The sequence below is a fragment of the Gymnoscopelus microlampas genome (genome assembly GCF_963454915.1).
Source record: "Gymnoscopelus microlampas genome assembly, chromosome: 16".
In the NCBI taxonomy this organism is placed as follows: Eukaryota; Metazoa; Chordata; class Actinopteri; order Myctophiformes; family Myctophidae; genus Gymnoscopelus; species Gymnoscopelus microlampas.
Genome location: NC_139953.1, coordinates 10913456 through 10935798, shown reverse-complemented (window position 1 = coordinate 10935798; position 22343 = coordinate 10913456). Strand labels below are relative to the sequence as shown.

The 22343-nt window shown below is 40.4% G+C and overlaps 1 protein-coding gene across 1 annotated transcript in view; it reads left to right on the top strand.

The window, feature by feature from the left end:
* Positions 1–21182, top strand: part of LOC311063175 (hatching enzyme 1.2-like) — a 157227-nt gene extending 136045 nt beyond the window's left edge. The window contains exons 6-14 of the mRNA XM_084082451.1: positions 10269–10301; positions 10445–10594; positions 11645–11762; positions 12271–12449; positions 14071–14152; positions 15050–15174; positions 16052–16213; positions 19394–19546; positions 20860–21182. Coding sequence (XP_083938577.1) covers positions 10269–10301; positions 10445–10594; positions 11645–11762; positions 12271–12449; positions 14071–14152; positions 15050–15174; positions 16052–16213; positions 19394–19545 — 1001 coding nt within the window. The 3' untranslated portion in view covers position 19546; positions 20860–21182. The remainder of the gene's footprint in view (positions 1–10268; positions 10302–10444; positions 10595–11644; positions 11763–12270; positions 12450–14070; positions 14153–15049; positions 15175–16051; positions 16214–19393; positions 19547–20859) is intronic.
* The last annotated feature ends 1161 nt before the right edge of the window (positions 21183–22343 follow it).

Genomic DNA, 22343 nt, shown 5'->3' with positions numbered 1-22343 from the left:
CACTTTTTCTAGTGTTGGTATTGGAGTCTTTGATTGAATACTTTATTAGACAGAAATATAAACAGCATGTAGACATTACGGCTACAATTATAACACGAAAAAACCCTGTGTTGGCAGTGCTAAACCAATAATGAAACATAACAAACAACTCAAATATTGACATAGAACTTAAATATTGACATTGAAGACAATCAAACAAACCTTCACGTCACGCTGCTTGCAAACAAAACTCTCTGTGCAATTCCTCTCAAATAAACAGCCCACCAGGCTCGCTCACTCTCTCCTTTTGTTTTATAGTGTTAACTTAATACTGGACTGGATGGTAATATTATGTTAGGGACTGTTTGTTGTGGTCAGATCCAGCGACGCTCCCGTAGCCATGGTGGCTGTAATGTGCTCTCATTGGCTGTAGCGTGCATCTCCTTGCAGTGTGGTCTCAGCTCCTTTCATACTGTATGATATTGTCTGATGTCCAGTCTGCGACAGAGACGAATATCTAACCTGATAGATATTTGAAAACGGTCGGGAAGCCACCGCCGAGCGTAATTATCGTGGCCGTATCCTCTCGCAGAGCCTTTCACACACAGCGACCAAAACCTCGCCAAAAAAGGTCCCCGACAGTATAATCGGACCAAATATCCTGCAGTGTGTACATGCTTTAACTCACATAGGGTGAACAAAACTCAACAGTGTGTTCTGTGACTGACACATAGGCATGATGGCTTTCAAATGTCACAAAAAATATCTAGAACATGACCAAAACCATTAAAACCTGATCGAAAACAGAATATAATTTCAAGCATAACTACCATAATGCCAAGCCATTAAATTGAGCATTCCCTTTAACTGCATATCCAAATCTAGATAACTGAACCCTAGTCTTCAGGGGCTTCTGCGGCCAGGTACTTACGCACTAAAACCCACTAGCGTGGAAAAGGCGACCAGCAAGCTGGCAACCCCCCAAAACTAGGGACGTGCTCCGAAACACTTCCACCCCACACTACGTTCTGGTGCTCACGAGTCCCAAGGGGAAACGCGTTATGCCTGAAGGGTTAGCTCACACATGCCTTGCAATGATATAAAAAACAAATACTCACATTACCATGACCAGAATTAAAATCACTCAACTCTCTCATAGTTTCCCCCAAACGAGCACAAAGACTGGAATCCCCAGATGTGACGTCACCACCTGGACAATGTCAACTGTCAATGGCCGCGTTTCCCAAACGAATTTGAGCTCCTGCGTAGCCTAGAAGCTGCGTAGGTGCCTCCACGCATCTGCGCAGTAGCAACCCCGCTGCGCACTATCTTCGTTAGTAGCAGCTGTGTGTGCCCAACGTCTCATCTAAATTGGCTTCAGTAGACACCATCTTCGTAGGTTCCGTTTCGTCTGTGCTAAAACTACATTCGTGAGACAGCATGCACGTGAAGAGATCCTGGACGTAGCCTACGTAAAGCCTACGTCAACTACGTAGTGCTATCCTACTATAGTTTAAACACCCTTTGCATACATATATCTATATATACAGGATTTTGCAAAAATACTAAGATAAAGTCGCACCTTTATCTAACTTACCTTTATATGAATTGGACACTTAAATTTTTATAGGTACATTCTGTAATGTATTAAAATGCATTTTTTTAAGGTGACATTTCAATGATCTTAAATAAACACTGCGGCCATTGTTCGCCGTTCAAAAAAAATCAGAGGATAGAGGGGGCGTCCCCCTGCATGATTGACAGCCTAACGCGTAACGGGCGACGCCTCCCCCAAAAAACAGACATATATACAACAAACACACTGCGACATGCCGTGTTGATAGCTTGCAGATCTGTTATTTTGGGTAGGGCGAGCGGCTGCAGTGCTTCGTCCTCTATGCATGAACCCGAAGTTTACAAATCGTACTCTCACGGATAATCCGATCATCTAATAAAAATATTAAGCACATGCCAAGTTAACTAAAGGTATATAAATGATGCTGAGCTAAATATGTTTCCTTAATTTCGAAGTTTTATAGTTCAACGTTATGATGAAAGTGCAGTTCCTCTCACAAAGTGACAGCTGTTGCGCTCGGCGAGCGCAACAGCTCGCCATGTTTATGAATGGTTAAAACATCTTTTGAAAATAGCAGATCTACAAGCTCACAACGTGTCACAAGCTTGTAGATCTGCTATTTTCAAAAACATATTTAGCTCAGCATCATTTATATACCTTTAGTTAACTTGGCATGTGCTTAATATTTTTATTAGATGATTGGATCATCCGTGAGAGTACGATTTGTAAACTTCGGGTTCATGCATAGAGGACGAAGCACTGCAGCCGCTCGCCCTTTTACGCACCGGCCCGGCCGTAATATATATATATATATATATATATATATATATATATATATATATATATATATATATATATATATATATATATATATATACACGTGTGTGTGTGTGTGTGTGTGTGTGTGTGTGTGTGTGTCGGTCTTTTCATAGATTTCATAGAACGATGGGTGTTACAGGCGGCCCAGGGCGCTCGTTACAAAATGCTTCGTAGGACAGTACTCCCCTCCTACTGTGGGCGGGGAGTATGCTGCGCGCATTCTGTCTCACGAATGTACTTTTACCACACACGCAGCCAGTTTAGATGGCACGCAGGGGCACAACCACCTGCTACTAATGAGGGTAGAGCGTAGGTTTGGCCGAGTCCCAGCTGTGTAGGAGACGCTTGCGCAAGCTGCGTACGGCCACGCATGACCTGAAATCTACGTGCCTGCTATGGTACTGTGAAGCATGTGACGTCACACGTTAGACCCGTCGTCGGACCTGCGACGATGCTCTACGCACGAGCTCTTTGGGAAACCCGGCCAATGTCAAATTCTGTACGCCTTTGGCGTACAGGAGCAAGCCTCTGAGGCTGTCTACCATGGCTGATGGCCACCAGCCCTGCTTGCCTTTTTCATGTAAGGACTTTGGTGTGACAGGGGACCTTTTTTATGAGGACCCACAGTTCCTCGAGTCCCTTGTCCTCTGTTGGAGGATGGACCCTGATTTAGCCAAGCAGATGGCCATAAGTAGAGACATGTGTTTTCAATGAATCTATCATGGTTAAAATGGAGTTTGTAGTTACGATGGGTTTGTATAGAAAGGGGGCGTGTCTGATAAAATGAACATCAAATATCTAAATACTGAATCAAGCAACTAAAAAACTGTCTGAAACACTAAAGCCTGAGTAGACTTTTAGATGAGCCCAAACATGTTTGAAAGGCAAATATCCCTTTAATATGGTGTTGGTATCATGTGTGTAGCCTACTATGCATTACGTGGCCCTGTGGATTGTGTTGTAGTTGAGATAATAATAGTTAGATAATAGTTATTGTGGTCAATGACAGAATCAAACTCAGCTTCTTCTATGCAACGGTAGAGTGTGTTCTCTATGGCAGTGAATGCTGGACCCTGAAGCCAACCCTGCAGAAGAGTCTAGGGTGCTACACCAGAATGTTGCTTGCAGTACTTAACACATTCGGTGCCAGAATTTTATAATAACAGATTACGTTTGGTGCCAGAAATCTCACCGTTGAGCTGCGCGGCGCTGTTTAAGCTGTAGACTCCACGATGTGCATTCCATGTGAAACAAAGCATGCGTGCATTTTGCACGATGGTCCTGGCTAACGCCTGGAACGATAACATCTTTCACGCGGGTCACAATGGCGCAGAGATCGCACATACAAAATGAGTCGTTTTTCCCAACGTAAACAAGTTTCGGAGTTATAGGGGTTTTAGAGAAGGAGATGTTTTTTGGCACGGTGATCTATAAGGCCCTTCCTTCTCAGAATCACTGTGGGTGATTCCAGAGCTGCTACAGTATGGAAAAAAACAAAAGCGACTGAAAACACGGTTCAGACCGCGTTCAGCACCAAAACGCTACTCTGTGCAAACATTTATTTTGAAGACCGTGTTTGGCACCCGATGTGTTAACATCAGCAAGAGTACACATGTTACCAACAAGATCCTGTATGGGGGAATGCCAAGTGTGGGCGAGAAAATAGCAGCCAGGATAATTAGACTAGCAGGACACTGCCAAAGACATCAAGAACTGCCAGCCAGCAAATTGGTGCTGTGGGAGCCACATTGTCTTGTGCCATAAGTCACAAGACAATGTGAAGAAAAGAAAAAAAAGTCAAAACATAAATTGGCCTCAGTTATTTAATCCTCTTATGTTACATAATGACGTTATTTGTATGTCATATATTGTTATAAACCTTATTGGGTGAAATGATAAAGGAATATTATATAGTCTGTGTTTGGTTCAGTTTTTGTTTCTGTTTTCTGAAAAGCTTGAAAGAATTACATAGGCCATATTTTTAGCAAGGTGACTTCAAAGGGATATTTCACTTTCAAACATGTTTGGGGTCATTATAACTTCTACTCTGGCTTTTTCGATTCATTTTGTATAATGCTTTGGGGAAATTAAATAAACTAATTAATAAATAAATAAAGTAATTGAAAAAACACGGCCCCCTCACGCATTAGAAGGAAAAGTCACAAGAACCAAGGACGGGTGTTTTCAAAGAGTCTAAACATTCATTAGAAGAACAATATCAGTCACCAGAAGCAGAGACATGTGTTTTCAATGAATCTATCATGGTTAAAATGGAGTTTGTAGTTACGATGGGTTTGTATAGAAAGGGGACGTGTCTGATAAAAGGAACATCAAATATCTAAATACTGAATCAAGAAACTTAAAAACTGTCTGAAACACTAAAGCCTGAGTAGACTTTAAAATGAGTCCAAACATGTTTGAAAGGCAAATATCCCTTTAATATGGTGTTGGTGCACCTGATTCGGATGCTATCAATGCATAGAATGGGAGATTATCACGTTCTATCAGACCATTGAATGGGCGAAGTAGGCGACCTACCGTCTACCCCGCGATTCATCAGACCATTCAGTGGGCGTAATCAGGAGCTACTGACCTACCGACGGAGATGACTTAAATACTTTAGTTTCGGTTTTGGTTTTGGTTGTTTCGGTTTCGGACCATGACGGAGGCGCGCAGTCTCAGGCGAGGTGGAGCCCCGCGACGGGCCACCGAAGGAGCTAAGGCGACTGAGTTGCCGTCCGGAGCGGTGCGACCCTCGCCTGTGCCTACTCAGCGCCGTTCGAGTTATGTACCGATATGGACAGAATCGTAAATATTGTTGTGGGGACTGCTCCGCCTCCGTCGGTAGGTCAGTAGCTCCTGATTACGCCCAATGAATGGTCTGACAAATCGCGGGGTAGACGGTAGCTCGCCTACTTCGCCCATTCAATGGTCTGATAAATCGTGATAATCTCCCATTCAATGCATTGATAGCATTCGAAGCCGGTGGTTGGTATCATGTGTGTAGCCTACTATGCATTACGTGGCCCTGTGGATCGTGTTGCAGTTGAGATAATAATAGTTAGATAATAGTTATTGTGGTCAATGACAGAATCAAACTCAGCTTCTTCTATGCAACGGTAGAGTGTGTTCTCCTCTATGGCAGTGAATGCTGGACCCTGAAGCCAACCCTGCAGAAGACTCTAGATGGGTGCTACACCAGAATGTTGTGTGCGGTACTTAATATCAGCAAGAGTACACATGTTACCAACAAGATCCTGTATGGGGGAATGCCAAGTTTGAAAGAGAAAATAGCAGAAGGAGAATGAGACTAGCAGGACACTGCCAAAGACATCAAGAACTGCCAGCCAGCAATTTGTCTGAGGACGACCTAGAGAGAGAGAGAGAGAGAGAGAGAGAGAATGACAGACAGACTGACAGGCAGACAGTTTAACTGCTGTGTACACAACTTTGTGTACACAACTTTGAGTACACAACTTTGAGTTCATTCAGTTTGTTTGTCTGCTTTGTGGATCTTGTCTTGTCTTCTGACGGGTGTTGAGTCATTAGGCTCCACACCCTGCAGAGGGAGGAGGAGCTCCCCCCGCTGGTAGGAGGGTATATAACACCCTCACACACACCTGCTGATCACTCTGCACCTGCTGATCACTCTGCACCTGCTGATCACTCTGCACCTACTGATCACTCTGCACCTGCTGATCACTCTGCACCTGCTGATCACTCTGCACCTACTGATCACTCTGCACCTACTGATCACTCTGCACCTACTGATCACTCTGCACCTGCTGATCACTCTGCACCTGCTGATCACTCTGCACCTGGCCCATGGTAAGATTTACTCTGCTCTCCTCCACTCTTAAGACCTTTTACAAAATGCCATCTAAATCTGTTGTTCTCACACTTAAGACTTTTCAACAAAAAAAAATCTAAAATAGCAGATGTACAAGCTTGTATATCTGCTATTTTTGAATAGCCAACGCTAAAATCTAAAATGACACGGATGCTTTCCCGGTTCTAATGTTGTTTAAAGTTGACAGCAGATTTTGATGTAGTTTTTAGTCATTAGTCTTTTGAATAAAATTCCATTTAGTCATCTGAAATGTTTTAATCTTAATCTAGTTTTAGTTGACTAACTCTACAGTTGATTTAGTGTATTTTGGTGGGCCTTGATGGCCTTTATACTGGATATCGTCGCTGTCGGGCAGAAACCAACTATCTCAAGTTTTTCAACTTTCAACAAAATAAATCAGTGCTATTGAACACCCTTTACGTCTGTGTGTGGGTTTTACATTACATTACATTACTTTACATTAGCAGGCGCTTTTATCCAAAGAGACTTACAATAAGTGCATTAGGCAAGGAAACTACTAATCACCAGAAGTCATAAGTGCATTCTCTTCTTTAAAAAAAAGCAACCAAGAGTGTATAGCGCTAAGGTAAAAGTGCAATATATCAGCTACCTACTTTCTTAAACAGATGAGACGCATAGGAAAATCAAATGAGCAAGAGCTAAAACAAATAAGTGTTTCAAATTAACAAGATCCAATAAAACAAGACCTCGTACAACTAATTGACAACAAGTAGGCAAGGCTAAGAGGAAGGGTCAGGGTAGTGTTTCCTGAAGAGGTGGGTTTTCAGCCCTTACAAATATTGAACCAATGAAAAGTATTAAAAATCGTTTCTGACTAAACCTCATAACTCCATTGGATCCTCAAACTGTCGTTTAAACCTCCTAACTCAAACGTATTTTTTCCCCCCGTCTGACTTGATCATTTTAATCAATGATGGACAAAACAACTATCTCCATATTAATGGTCAAAAACCTCCTAACTCCACTTGAGCTGTATTAGGGTAAAGTGATGATAATATAAGGACACATTCAAGTATCTGACAATGTAGAAAGTCACCATACCGACTGTGATGAGGTAGTTTTACTTTTCATTTCCTGTTAAGTTAATAAACAGCAAAGATATGTATAAATATATTATGTACAAATGTGACATTTTTACAGTCTTAAGGTCCTTACACACCGGGGCGATTTTTTCAAGCGAATAATACGCTTTTTTTAAAAACCTTATAAAGTCAATGGAAGCGTACATGGAGCGAAAAAGCGTCTTTTAATTATTCGGAACGAGTCCGAATTTTGCGTATATTCGCATAATCGCCGGTATGTAACGACCTTAAGCCTAGAACTAATGCAGTGAGGAATACAGTCATGTACGTGGCGATGACGTTTTGGAACTCTCTAACCTAGGGGTCTTCAACAGGGGGTCCGGGACCCCTAGGGGCTCCTCAGAGTTACTACAGGGGGGGCCGCTAAATCTTTGTATGATAAGAAACGTTGTATTACATTAACCACTTGAACCCTCGCATCCATGTTCTGAGGGAACCATCCACCAAAAATATCTGTCCACATTTTTTGACAGATTTCTTAAAAGATTTGGTGTAGAGGGAAAGTTTACTAAGTATTGAGGTTGATTGTTTGGGTAACAGTGAACTAATAGTACCCCATTAACCAGTTTAAATCTATTTTTAACCTAACAATAAATAAAACTTTTCTACTGGGAGCTTAAACGGTGTGCGGACTTCCCCTCTTTTCCAAATACATTTTTAACCCATTAAAACCGGGAAAGAATCTGTGTCATTTTAGATTTTAGCGTTGGCTATAAAGGAAATAGCAGATATACAAGCTATAGCAATGTTTCATTGCCTTGTTGGTCTGTTTGTGACATAATTCATTATTGTTGTTCTTATCTGTACAAGCACTTTGCAACACCATTAAGACAAGTGCTATACACATTATTATCTATTATCATTATTATAATCTCTTATCTATATTCAGGTTTATTATAATCATCATGACTTCACTTCTTGTCTTCATACTCCTGTCTCTGACTGGAACCATCTATGCACTGCCTCTGGTACGAACACACACACACACACAGACACATACACACACACACACACACACACATAGACACATACACACGTGCGCAGCATCAGCCCTTTCATCAGTGTTGTGTAAATTAATGACATTTGTTTGTTTGTTTACACATGATCTTTTCTATGAATATGTTGGATTATGTGGAAGATGTTGTAATATGTTTGTGTGTGCGTGTGTGCGTGTGTGTGTGTGTGTGTGTGTGTGTGTGTGTGTGTGTGTGTGTGTGTGTGTGTGTGTGTGTGTGTGTGTGTGTGTGTGTGTGTGTGTGTGTGTGTGTGTGTGTGTGTGTGTGTGTGTGCGTGCGTGCGTGCGTGCGTGCGTGCGTGTTTGTGTTGTTTTTCAGGATCCAGATGACATCATCACTGAAGATCTGGATGAACTGGATGTGGGTGATATTATTCAGACATAAATACATCTACGTTTACATTTACGTCTGTGTGTGGGTTTTACAAATATTGAACCTTTGAAAAGTATTAAAAGTCGCTTCTGACTAAACCTCCTAACTCCATTGGATCCTCAAAATGTCGTTTAAACCTCCTGACTCAAACTTTTTTTCCCCGTCTGACTTGATCATTTTAATCAATAATGGACAAAACAACTATCTCCATATTAATGGTCAAAAACTCCACTTGAGCTGTGTTAGGGTAAAGTGATGATAATATAAGGACACATTCAAGTATCTGACAATGTAAAGTCACCATACCGACTTTGATGAGACAGTATTGTGCTTTTTTAAAAACATGTTTTTTTTTAATTTCCTGATAGGTGAATATATTGGACTTATTTGGTTTCTGCCCGACAACAGAGATATGTATAATATATGTACAAATATGACATTTTTACAGTCTAAGCCTAGAACGAATGCAGTGAGGAATACAGTCATGTACGTGGAGATGACGTTTTGGAACTCTCTAACCTATAGGGGTCTTCAACAGGGGGTCCGGGACCCCTAGGGGGTCCTCTCAGACTTACTGAAGGGGGCCACTAAATCTTTGTATGATAAGAACCTTTTTATTACATTAACCACTTGATTCTGAAGGAACCATTCACAGAAAATAGCTGTCCACATTTTTTTTTACATATTTCTTAACAGATTTGTTGAAGAGGGAAAGTATTGAGGGTTTAAGTGGTTAAATGTCTGAAAATACACATTAACATGAGATCATATTTAATCTGTGGTACTTTTTATGTAAAGAAATTATGTCCGCGACCCACAAACCGGTGTCGACCCACTGTTTGGGTAACAGAAGAACTACAAGCTCACAATGCGTAGCAGCGCGAGGCATTGTGAGCTTGTAGATCTACAATTTTTGGCAAATGTTTCCCCTCAGAATAGAGATGATGGGGTTCAAGTGGTTGATTTAAAAGAAGAATAAATTGCTCCTATCACACTAAGATTTGGCGGACCCCCTGTAGTAACTCTGAGGACCCCTAGGGTTTGTTTTTGTTTTGTTTTTACCAAAAATGTATTTTGAAGCCCAAACGTAGAGATGTGTCCATACTGTACACACACATCCATACATGTGTGTGTACATGCCTGCATTGATGTGTGTGTGTGTGTGTGTGTGTGTGTGTGTGTGTGTGTGTGTGTGTGTGTGTGTGTGTGTGTGTGTGTGTGTGTGTGTGTGTGTGTGTGTGTGTGTGTGTGTGTGTGTGTGTGTGTGTGTGTGTGTGTGTGTGTGTGTGTGTGTGTGTGTGTGCGTGCGTGCGTGCGTGCGTGTGTGTATTGTTTTGCAGGATATAGCTACTGGAGACATTGGAGAGGCTGATGCTGGTGAGTCTAAACATCATAACTTATACTGTATGCTCTTTATAATATATCATGATATAAAATCATGTTATATCATAACATCACCATGTTATAAACATCATAACATCAGCATGTCAGAAGCTGTTCGTAATAATTCGGATTATATTCATAACTGTGTCTGTGTGTTTCTATGAATCCAGGTGATATTATTGAGACAGCGAACACCAACCTGAGTGAGTGAGCCTAGAGGAGACAACATGGTTGTCTGGAGGAGAACTAACAGCCGTAGCAATGAAATCCATATCCTATAATACAAATGTATAATTGTGTATATCATCATCTGTTGGCGTGTGCGTGTGCGTGTGCGTGTGTGTAGGTCATGCCAGAGGTGACCCTTACCTCATGTTTGGTGACATCGCCATGCCAATCGGGAGGAACGCAGATCGGTGCACGCGGAAAGGATGTCTGTGGCCCAGACACAAAAACGGCAAAGTTTATATCCCTATGACCATCTCTAATCATTTCAGTACGTTCTGATTGGTTGGTTGGTTGATTGATTGATTGATTGGTTGGTTGGTTGATTGATTGATTGGTTGGTTGGTTGGTTGATTGATTGATTGATTGATTGATTGATTGAATTCTTTATTAACAAGATTATTAAAAGGATCCCTGGCTAATAACCCTTATATGCCTTAATACATTATAATGACCCTCTATAACTAAAATTAATAACACCTTAAATACTTTGCTTATTATAGAAATAATTCATCTTTTACTCAAGCGGGACAACGCCCGTCGCAAGTTGATGATGTCTTTTGTCCATGTGTGGTCCAGCCCTTTCGAATATGCGCCATTTAAAAGACATACATCATACATGTATTTTGAAAATAGATTTGTGTCTTTTAAAAAACGTTAGAAATCTGCGATCTTATTTTGAAGGCAACCGGAAACCTTATTGTTGCTAGCTCAAAAACCGGATGTCTTATCGTTGCTCACGGAACGGAGCTACCTGTGAAGCTACAGCCTACAGCTACGTTCTGCTGGCAAATGTAAACACACTGAGCTGCTACTTCCTACTTCCGGTCCCCCCGCAGGATGTTTCCCACTTATCAGGAAACTACCCGCGGAAACAGGTGGATAAAAGGCCCATGTGAAAAATTTGGGGCAGAGGTTCTGCTGTGCCATCCAGGGAGTGTGTGTGCACAGTTGCACAAGCCAACGGTGCCGGAGATTAGCTGTACACAGACAGAATGACGGACGGACGGACGGACGGATACACGGACGGACGGACAGACAGGGGAGGGGGTAAAACATACTCTCTCGCCATGCCTTTCGGCCTGGCGGAGACAATAAAAAACAAGTTAATACTTCCTACGGGCATCATTCAAACAGGTCCCCAGGTCTTTTTTGTGTTAGGGTTAGGGTTATCCTTTTAGCCTAAATGTTTTACTGTACCTCCATGCTGTTTACATTTCTGACTAATAAAGTATTCAATCCATCAAAACAAAAAACTAAAATAATAATACAAAAAAAAAGAGTGACTGAACTAAGTGGTTGAGATTGTCTCCCTCTGCAGGCCGTAAGGAGCGTGAAACCATCCTCAACGCGCTGGGCACCTTCAGAACATCCACATGCATCCGTTTTGTGCAGAGGAAAAAACAGAGATACTATGTGGATATATACCCTGGGAATGGGTTAGTAAACACACGCACATGCATGCACGCACGCACACACGGAAGCGCGCACACACACACACACACACACACACACACACACACACACACACACACACACACACACACACACACACACACACACACACACACGATATTAGATTGTTTAGACTGATGCTAGGGTATTGGTTAGCCCCTTTCGGAACCCATTATACCTTTTTTTGTATTTGGTGTGATGACGCTATCTAACGTTCCTTGAAAGTCAATGGCTTCTCTCATTCACCCACTGGTACCACTCTCTGGATACCGTCAGCATCCCAACTACAAAAAAGGTATACAGGGTTCCGAAAAGGGCTAGGCTCTTAGTTTACCTGTGATCCTATAGTTTACTGAGACACTACACTGTCTCTCTGCATTCTATACATGTACTGTATGTGTTTACCTTGTTTATTGTAAGTCACTCTGGATAAGAGCGTCTAATGAATGCATACATCGTAACATTGTAATAATGCAACATTATAAACTGTAGGTGCCATTCTATGATCGGGCGGCAGAGAGGCCGTCAGCAGATTTCTATAGGGAGAGGGGGGTGTGTCCATAAGAAAACCATCCAACACGAGGCTCTCCACGCTCTGGGCTTCCATCACGAACAGAACCGCTCCGATAGAGACAAATACGTCACCATCCTCAAAAAGAACATTCAATCAGGTAACCAGGCAGTGTTGCCAGATGGGAAATCTTAAATTATCGTACGGAAGCCATTTGAAAGAAAACTATGGTACACAGCCAAAAAAAGATATCACAGGTGTAAATATGTAATTTCACCCAAAAAAATGCGTATTTATTGTAAGAAACAACCTTGTTTGAGACTCCTACGTGGCAAAAACACATTTCATATGGTGTGGAATCAGGCAACTTCCTGGACACAAATAAAAGCCTTGAACTGGACTGGAGAGACGAGACCGGTGTTTTTAATGCCACGTAAACAGAGCCATGGTCAGATTTACTGATTTAATGACTTATTTTGAAAAGCCAAACCAGATCCTGAATCAGCAGCCAGGGAATCTAGTAAATTCACAAACCTTTTTGTGATATGGCGAAATTATCGTATATTTGGGCCTTTTTGGAATTATTGATCGTACATCGTAAAGTGGGTAAAATGATCGTATATAAATCCGATAATTATCATACATCTTATCACTCCCTTCACAGATGAGTCAGTCTGGTTTGTTCACTGGTAGTTTATTTAAGCACTATTGCGGCTCCATATAAACCAACGTCAAACTGTTCATATAAAGTAAATGACGATCAGGTAGCATAACGAAAGAAAATACAATTGAAATAGACATTAAATTACCTCTCTGGCTGCATAGTGCTTTTAAAAGGGAATGTGGTGCAGTCCAAGGTACTCAAAAGTTATAAGCGCCACGCTGCTTACAAACACACACATACACCCGTTCACACGGGCGTGTGGCACACACTGCTGCTAGGGAGCCATTTGACTGGGACACCATATATGGCCAAATGTCCGGAATACATGGAAACGCCACTTCCGGCACAACACTTTCAGCATAATAACTAAACATTAGCAAATAAAGAAAACAACAAACAATTACAACAATAAATGATAATACCAGCAGCTACACATTTGGTAACACTGTAACCAGGGCTGGAAATTTTGGAAGTTTTGGTCACCTGAGATTCAACCCGATTCTAAAAATATCATCTATATCAGTGGTGCTCAAACCTTTTCATGTCAAGGACCCCCAAAATTGATATGTACCCCCTCATCTCAAAATATGTTGTTCCAGGGAACCCCCAGAGGCAAAGAATTGAGTAAAAAATGTTTGCTTTAAAAGATGCATATATTCAAAGATTTGCTAAATTTTTCACGATTTTTCAAAAATATTTTTTTAATAGCCAAAGTATGAATTGGCACAGATGCTTTCTCGGATTGAATGGGTTAATTTGTGCGACCAAAACAATGTAATTGGTAGAATTTATGCGACTGCAAATAATTGCTGTGGTGCGACTAAAACGGTATGTCGAGTTAGTGAACCCAAACCAGTGCTCCTCGCCATCCAGAAAAAAACACATAGTGAATTGTAAATGAAAACCACAAAAAGTGAAAATGCTTTTAAACATTTTGAAGTTTTGCCCACGAGGGGGATGTCAGCGTTAAAGTGGATAAAAATCTATTATATACTTTGTATAATATGTGAACATCTGATTGGTTCGTTTATAATGTGATGATATGTGCTCTGTTGTCTGATTGGTTCTGGTGGTATGTGCTCTGTCTTCTGATTGGTCGACTCTGCTTCTCTTACAGGAATGGAAAACAACTTCAAGAAGGTGGATACCAACAACTTAGGCACTCCCTACGACTTCAACTCAGTTATGCACTACGGCAGGTTAGTGTGTGTGTGTGTGTGTGTGTGTGTGTGTGTGTGTGTGTGTGTGTGTGTGTGTGTGTGTGTGTGTGTGTGTGTGTGTGTGTGTGTGTGTGTGTGCCCGCGTGCGTGGGTGCATGCATGCATGCGTGCGTGCACGTGCGTGTGTGTTTGGGGCAGTGTGGAAAATGTACTCACATTTTTTACTTAAGTAGCCTAAAGGTATTGTATCAATACTGCAATGTAGAAATACTCTGTTACAAGTGAAAGTCCGGAATTCAAAATTCACTTGAGTAAAAGTAGAAAAGTATTGGTATCAAAATGTACTTCAAAGTACCAAAAGTAGAAAGTACTTTTTATGCAGAATGTCCCCATTTTACCAGTTTTCAAATGTATAAAAGATCTTTTGAAAATAGCAAATCTACAAGTTCACAATGCGTCACATCGCGCCACATTGTGAGCTTGTAGATCTTCTATTTTCAAATGGCTGAAATGCACAGGCTATAGTGCTCTAGTTTATAGGTTTTGACTTTTACAGGGGCCAGTTTTGAATTGCAGCCACCTGTAGGTACTCTTTTAGAGCGGTTTTGAAGGAGAGTAGGGTTTTACACTCCTTCACAGCTTTTGGTAGGGCATTCCACATTTTTGTGGCATAGCAGGAGAACAAATTCAACCCCTTGTTTGTGCCAAATCTGGGTTGGACGTGTGCATGCTCAAACGGGGCTTTGTAGATCTGCAATATCTTGGCTATTTGTCAGCTATTTTGGATGCTGTTCTAAAATTGTGTGTGTGTGTGTGTGTGTGTGTGTGTGTGTGTGTGTGTGTGTGTGTGTGTGTGTGTGTGTGTGTGTGTGTGTGTGTGTGTGTGTGTGTGTGTGTGTGTGTGTGTGTGTGTGTGTGTGTGTGTGTGTGTGTCAGCTATGCATTTTCCAAACGGAGGGGTAAGCCCACCATTATTCGTAAAAGAAACTCCAGCAAGACAGTCGGGGGCGCCAAAGAAATGAACACCAACGACATCGCCCGTGTCAACAAGCTCTACTGCAGTGAGTCACATGGGCCACCAGGGAGTGCCAAATGAAAAGGAGAGGAAAATGACATAAATAAAAATATACTGGCCCTCATTTATCAATGGAACGTACAAACCAGCTTAGAAATAGGTGTACCCTGTGAATTATTGTGTGAGATTTGTCAGCTGTTGATAAATGTGGCGCAGTCTTGCCCCAACTGCTTTTCGTCATTAAGAAGCGGAATACGTCCGAGAAGAGGAACTTTTCCAACATGTGAAGCTATACCCCACCAATCATCTCTGTGGATTCACACACAGCTACACACACAGACACACACAGAGATACACAGCACACACACCTATCATAGTGGCACATGCTATTACATCACTTTTCTACTAGGGGACTACAAGTTCAGTCCATGCAACAGTGGTTATGTCACATGACGCTTATGATGTAGGCCTACAGTAGTTTCTACTGAAGAGGATTCATGTTACATTTTTACTATTTACCTCATATTGTAATTATGGTCGTAATATATAAGGTGTTTCTTTTAGTTATATTGTTCATAGTATTGGTTCACTCTGCACATCTCTGTTTTAGTACAGCCTAATTTGCTTAACATTATAACATCCTTTCTGCTACCAGCCCACATTTTGCCTGTGCCATATAGAGCTAGATCCATATAGTGGTTTGTATCAGCCATTATTTGACTTCGGTATTCGCAATTAGCGATTATGTAGCCGATCCTAATTTTTAACAATTTTCAACCTGGCATCCCTATTTTGGATATGTAATTATAGGCAAACGTTTTTTTTTTAAATAGCCAATTTTTTTAGTTAACAGCATTGGATGCAAAAATCTGCCATAGGCCTGGCTATCTAATTCTTTTCCCTCCTTTTACTGGTTGATGCAGAGGGATATAAGGTGAAGGTGCCAAAAAAAAAGCGCTGCGTTTTCCCCTTCCTGTTCTCTGGGAAGAAGTACTCTGCCTGTACCACTGACGGCAGAAAGGATGGAAAGCTGTGGTGCGCCACCACCTACAACTATAACCAGGAGAATTGGCGCTTCTGCCCAGGTAAAAAAAAATAAAATTAGCATACTAAAGGTATACTTTTGATGAATGTATTAAAGTATATTTTTTAGTATGGATGTACTATTTTGGCCGACTTAAATTGAGCTTAAGTGTACTCAAGTACTAATTAATTACTACTTAAGGTATGCTTGAGTATACTAAAAGTGCAAATTGTGTGCTAAATTCGTACAACCTTTTACAAACTTTAAGTATACTTAGTACAGTAGTGAAAAGTAGACCCACGAGCGGTCTAAATGCACTTTTTGTGCAATTATATTATATCATTAGTGTGCTGTAAATCTACTTTAAATGGGATTACAGTACATTATCAGTAGTGTAAAAGTGTATTATTAAAACACTTTTATCATATTAATAATAGTTTTCAAATATACTTTTTAAGTGTCCCATTTAGTTTATTTAAAATGTATTAAAGTATATTTTTAGTATGGATGTACTATTTTGGCCGTCTTAAATTGAACTTAGGTGTACTCAAGTACTAATAAATTACTACTTAAGGTATGCTTGAGTATACTAAAAGTGCAAATTGTGTGCTAAATTCGTGGCATAGCAGGAGAACAAATTCAACCCAAGTGACAAGATGGTGACAAAAACGGAACAGTTGATTATGTCATAATCACATGACAGCAAATTTGAAAGGCAGAGCCAATGGCTCTGCTGAAAGTGAACCCTGTGATTCTGACCAATCACGGGGAAGCCAGTGCAGCATGCAGGATTGCAGGACTTCTAATGTATTTAAATTATTCTACACTTTAATTAAGCATATTAATAGTATATTAAAAAGGATTTGTAAATAATCATACTTTTTAAAGTACACTAAAGCTCATTTTGAAATGACCTTACATTAAAATAAGCATACTTAAAGGGCAAGACCACTTTGGTAGAGGTTTGGGTTGTGTAGTTACCTTGCCATGATGTAACTCCAAAGGTGGGCAAGAAATAAAAAATAATTGCTCCATTGATTAGAAATTGATAATTCAAAATATGCTCCTCATTGACTTACATTGTACGGTAAAAGTCACTCTTTTAGCACAGAAACGAACGCAAACAAAGTTGAGTCAGACAATATAGAACATCACCAAACCCAGTACTGTTTTTTTTTTTTTTATAAAAATGTCAACTTCCTGTTGATTTTGCCATTTTTAATAATTAGAAAACCCGGACTGGCTCGGCGGATCCGGATCCAGATCTTCAAATAGTAAAATGAACAGGAAGTTGACATTTTTATAAAAAAAAAAAAACAGTACTGGGTTTGGTGATGCTCTATATTGTCTGAATCAGCTATGTTTGGGTTCATTTATGTGCTAAAAGAGTGACTTTGAGAGCTGTTTTACCGTACAATGTAAGTCAATGAGGAGCATATTTTGAATTATCAATTTCTAATCAATAGAGCAATTATTTTTGATTTCTTGCCCACCTTTGGAGTTACATCATGGCAAGGTAACTACACAACCCAAACCTCTACCAAAGTGGTCTTACCCTATAAGTACAAAAATCCAAAGTATACCTTTAATAATATTAGTACACTTATATTATATTTTTCATGTTTCAAGTATACTACTTTTTTACCTGGGTGTTAAAGTACGTTTTGACCATGATACTAAGACTTTTTAAAGACCAGGAATGCGTCTGTGTCATTTTAAGATTTCTTTGGCTATTCAGAAAATAGCAGATATACAAGCACAGAGTGCCTCGCTACGAGCTTGTAGATCTGTAGATCTTGTAGATTCACAGACACGTCCAATAAGAAGTTTTTTTAAAGTTTGACTGCATTCGTAACAGCGCAAGTCTAGTCAACTATAAAGTGTCACTATATGTCAGAAGAACGCTGTCTGGGGAAGAAAAAAAAATTCACACATTAACTCAACGACCTGCCATTCACTTCATTGAACGACGGGTCACTGAAGTGAGTACTTCATTAGTATTCAAATTAAGTGTATATACTGTAGCACATAGCACAGCATGAAACTCAAGGAAATGTTCGTCTAGATTCAGTCTACTCCTGAGTCTTGGAATGGAAGGGACCACAACCACCGCCGAAAAAAGAAGACATTCCTTCAAAGCGATCTTTTTAAGAGTTTAGCCGCAGCGCCTTGTAAGCTGCCGCTTACTCCGTCTGATGTGTCTCCAGAACGGCCTCCGTCTGCACAGATAGAGACATTACTGTCCCAGACAGAATCTCTGCCTCTGCTCTCATCTGCTGACACTACACAAAATAAGGAAAACCAGCCTGGCCGATGCTGTGCGGGCCGCACATTTTTTTACATTCATTAATTATATAGGCGTGCCCTGCGTGTGGGAGGGAGGGAATAATTATAGTATACCCTCCAAAAAGGGAGGGTATTCTAGGTTTTTTAATTAATGTGTAAACATTAATGGAGGCTGGTGTGTGGTGGGCTGGTTTGGTTATCTCCGATCTCCCGCTGCCATGAAGATCACTTGCGCTGGCTGGGCACAGCTGGCATTCGAGCGTCGGGTTTATATCCTTAAACGAGGTTCCACATAACTCCAGAAAGACGTAGCATACTGTAGGCTATCCAAGTTGGCAGACGTCACTCTCACTCTTGCATATGCGCTCATCTTAACACAGAGCCAGTCAAGCACTGTTTAAATGGCTGAAGGATTAAGCATCTAACTTGTAACATTGTAAACTTGTTATATTATTTCAAATTGCTCAATTAAGCTTGTACACTTGGAAATATCCATATTTCATATGGCACATCGTCACATGTATTATTTATTAGTTTTATAGCTATACATTCATTCCTGTTGTAATTGTGGTCGTAATTTATAAGGTGTTTCTTTTAGTTATATGTTTCATAGTATTGGTTCACTCTGCACATCTCTGTTTTAGTACAGCCTAATTTGCTTAACATTATAACATCCCTTCTGCTACCAGCCCACATTTTGCCTGTGCCTTATAGAGCTAGAGCTATGTAGTGGTTTGTATCAGCCATTATTTGACTTCGGTATTCGCAATTAGCGATTATGTAGCCGATCCTAATTTTTAACAATTTTCAACCTGGCATCCCTATTTTGGGCATGTAATTATAGGCAAAAGTTTTTAAAAAATGGCCAATTATTTTTGTTGACAGCATTGGATGCAATAATCTGCCATCGGCCTGGCTATCTAATTCTTTTCCCTCCTTTTACTGGTTGATGCAGAGGTGATTGCATCCAATGGAAAGCCCTGCGTCTTCCCCTTCCTGTTCTCTGGGAAGAAGTACTCTGGCTGTACCACTGACGGCAGAAACGATGGACGTCTGTGGTGCGCCACCACCTATAACTATAACCAGAAGAATTGGGGCCTCTGTTAAAGTACGTTTTGACCATAAGCGAGCACTTTTTAAAGGCCAGGAATGCATCTGTGTCATTTTAATATTTCTTTGGGTATTCAAAAAATAGCAGATATACTGTACAAGCACAGAGTGCCTCGCTACGAGCTTGGATATTTGTAGATCTTGTAGATTCACAGACACGTCCAATAAGAAAATTAAAAAAAGTACGACAGCATTCGTAACAGTGCTAGTCTAGTCAGCTATAAAGTGTCACTATATATCAGAAGAACGCTGTCTTGGGATGAAAAAAACATATAATGAATTTACATGAATTCATTATATACGCGTGCCGTGCGTGTGGGAGGGAGGGAATAATTATAGTATAATTCCTTTAACAGGTCTGTTCATGAAAGTCCTTGCGGTCTTGTTTCCAATGAGGGCCTGTGAGCAATTAGGGGTTAAGAGTCTTGCTCAGGGACAAATTTCATTTCATCGACACATTTGCTGGCCTGTCCTGGAATCGTGCCTGGGGCAACCAGGGCCTCTGGCTCCCTAGGCGGGCTCATATACCCTCCAAAAAGGGAGGGTATTCTAGGTTTTTTGATTAACGCGTAAACATTAATGGAGGCTAGTGTGTGGTGGGCTGGTTTGGTTATCTCCAATCTCCCATTGCCATGAAGATCACTTGCGCTGGCTGGGCACAGCTGGCATTCGAGCGTCGGGTTTATATCCTTAAACGAGGTTCCACATAACTCCAGAAAGACGTAGCATACTGTAGGCTATCCCAGATGGGAGACGTCACTCTCATGTCATACAAATATTCCAGAGCAGCGATCCTCAGCATCATCTTGCATATGCACTCATCTTAACACAGAGCCAGTCAAGCACTGTTTAAATGGCTGAATGATTAAGCATCTAACTTGTAACATTGTAAACATGTTATATTATTTCTAATTTCTCAATTAAGCTCGTACACTTGGAAATATCAATACTTCATATGACACATTGTCACGTGTATTATTTATTAGTTTTATAGCTATACATTCTTGGAGTGAATATATAGGTTTAGATGCCTGTCAGATGGTCAGACAATGCTGCTCCGCATGTCTACGATGGAACAAAAGGGTGTAGACACATCCTACACGCCCGGCCGACAATGATGGTGATCTCGCCGTAGACCCATTATTTGGTCTACACCACTTAAATGAGGGTCACTATTACTACTATTATACCCTAATAAGATATTGACAATGATAATAATAATAATATTAATATTAATAATACAATATTAATAGTAATGATAATAATAATACAAAATTAAATGTTTCTTATAATGTTGTTTTTCCCCCTCAGAAGTAAACTGAGACACTTGATTTCCTGCTTCCTGTCTTAACCAACCATGCTACTGAACAACCTACCATGATGTCCTACTTAACAACCTACCATGATGTCCTACTGAACAACCTACCATGCTATATACTTATCCTCATACTCATATATACTCATATTATACTCGCTCCATGAATTGAATGCATGAGGACCCCATTTGAAACAAGCCAATGGGGCTTTTCTGGGCTTTTCAATCCTATTTAGTTGACCTTGTATTGCAAACTGTACTTCCATTTGTTTTTGTTCTGCAAACTTCTAAATAAAGTATCCAATCAATCAATCAATAAATCAATGCTGTCCTATTTGTTCTTGCTATTTGTTTGGAAAGCACTTTGGGTCAGCTGCTGTTGTTTTTAAATGTGCTATATAAATACATTTGACTTGACTTGACTACTGAACAATTCTGGTCCTAATACCCTCTTACGTCATATATTTAAAAGTTGTGCTTTATGGATTTAGTGGAACATTTTTCAAGGTCAAATGCAACGTTTTGATGTTTTAAAGGTGCAGTCTTGGTAAAATGGTGTTAAATATTGGAGGGTTTTTGTGGAGTTATCCAACATATTTGGTCTCTATTCTTGAGTTTTGTGGGTCAATCTTTCCAATAAAACACTTTTTGAGAGGATATTTTAATGTCTGATGCCTGTGGTGTGTTCTACCGTGTTACGCTGTACTGTATACATGAAGTTTTAAACCCTTTTAAAACAGGCATCGGTGCTGCTGACGGAACACAATAATGATACCCCCCCTATGATTTATTTTGATTTAACAGGTTTTTGCTGCATTTAATCTTGATAAGAGAGTTTACCAACACAACAGAGTTTATCAATAAAGAATACTATTTTGTTCCACATGCTAACCATTGCTCCTGCTTTAGCGTCGACCCCTGAATTAATCATTTAATTACAATTTGCACCAATCACATCAGCACAGCTCACTTTTGCTCCACTTTCACAATGTCTTAAGCACTTGAATTGTAAACCCTGTCTTACTGTATCATTGGAGCAGTGCTTCTCAAACCTTTTCATGTCAAGGACCACCAAATGAAAATGTATGTGGCCGCGGACCCCCATCTGAAAATATGTTGTGCCAGGGGACCCCAATACACGATTTGTGTTAAAATATTGATTTTTTTCCCTTAAACTTTTAAAGACTGAAGCCGAGCTTGTAGATATTCTATTTTCAAATAGCCGATGTACGTATATAGGTTAAACAGATTTTTAATGCTTAACTCATTTTTCTGGGGACCTCCTGGAATTAAGGACCCCTGGGGGTACCCAGACCACCCGTTGAGAATGTCATCAAGGTAGGCAGTCTTACCTGGCGTCAGATGTAATGAAGTAGTGAAGTAAAACCCAGAATTTCAACCGTCCTATTCAGTCGCAGTCAACTTCTGTCAGATTAGTAGCATGTGGAAGAGGTCACAAATTGTCAGAACACTATTTTTG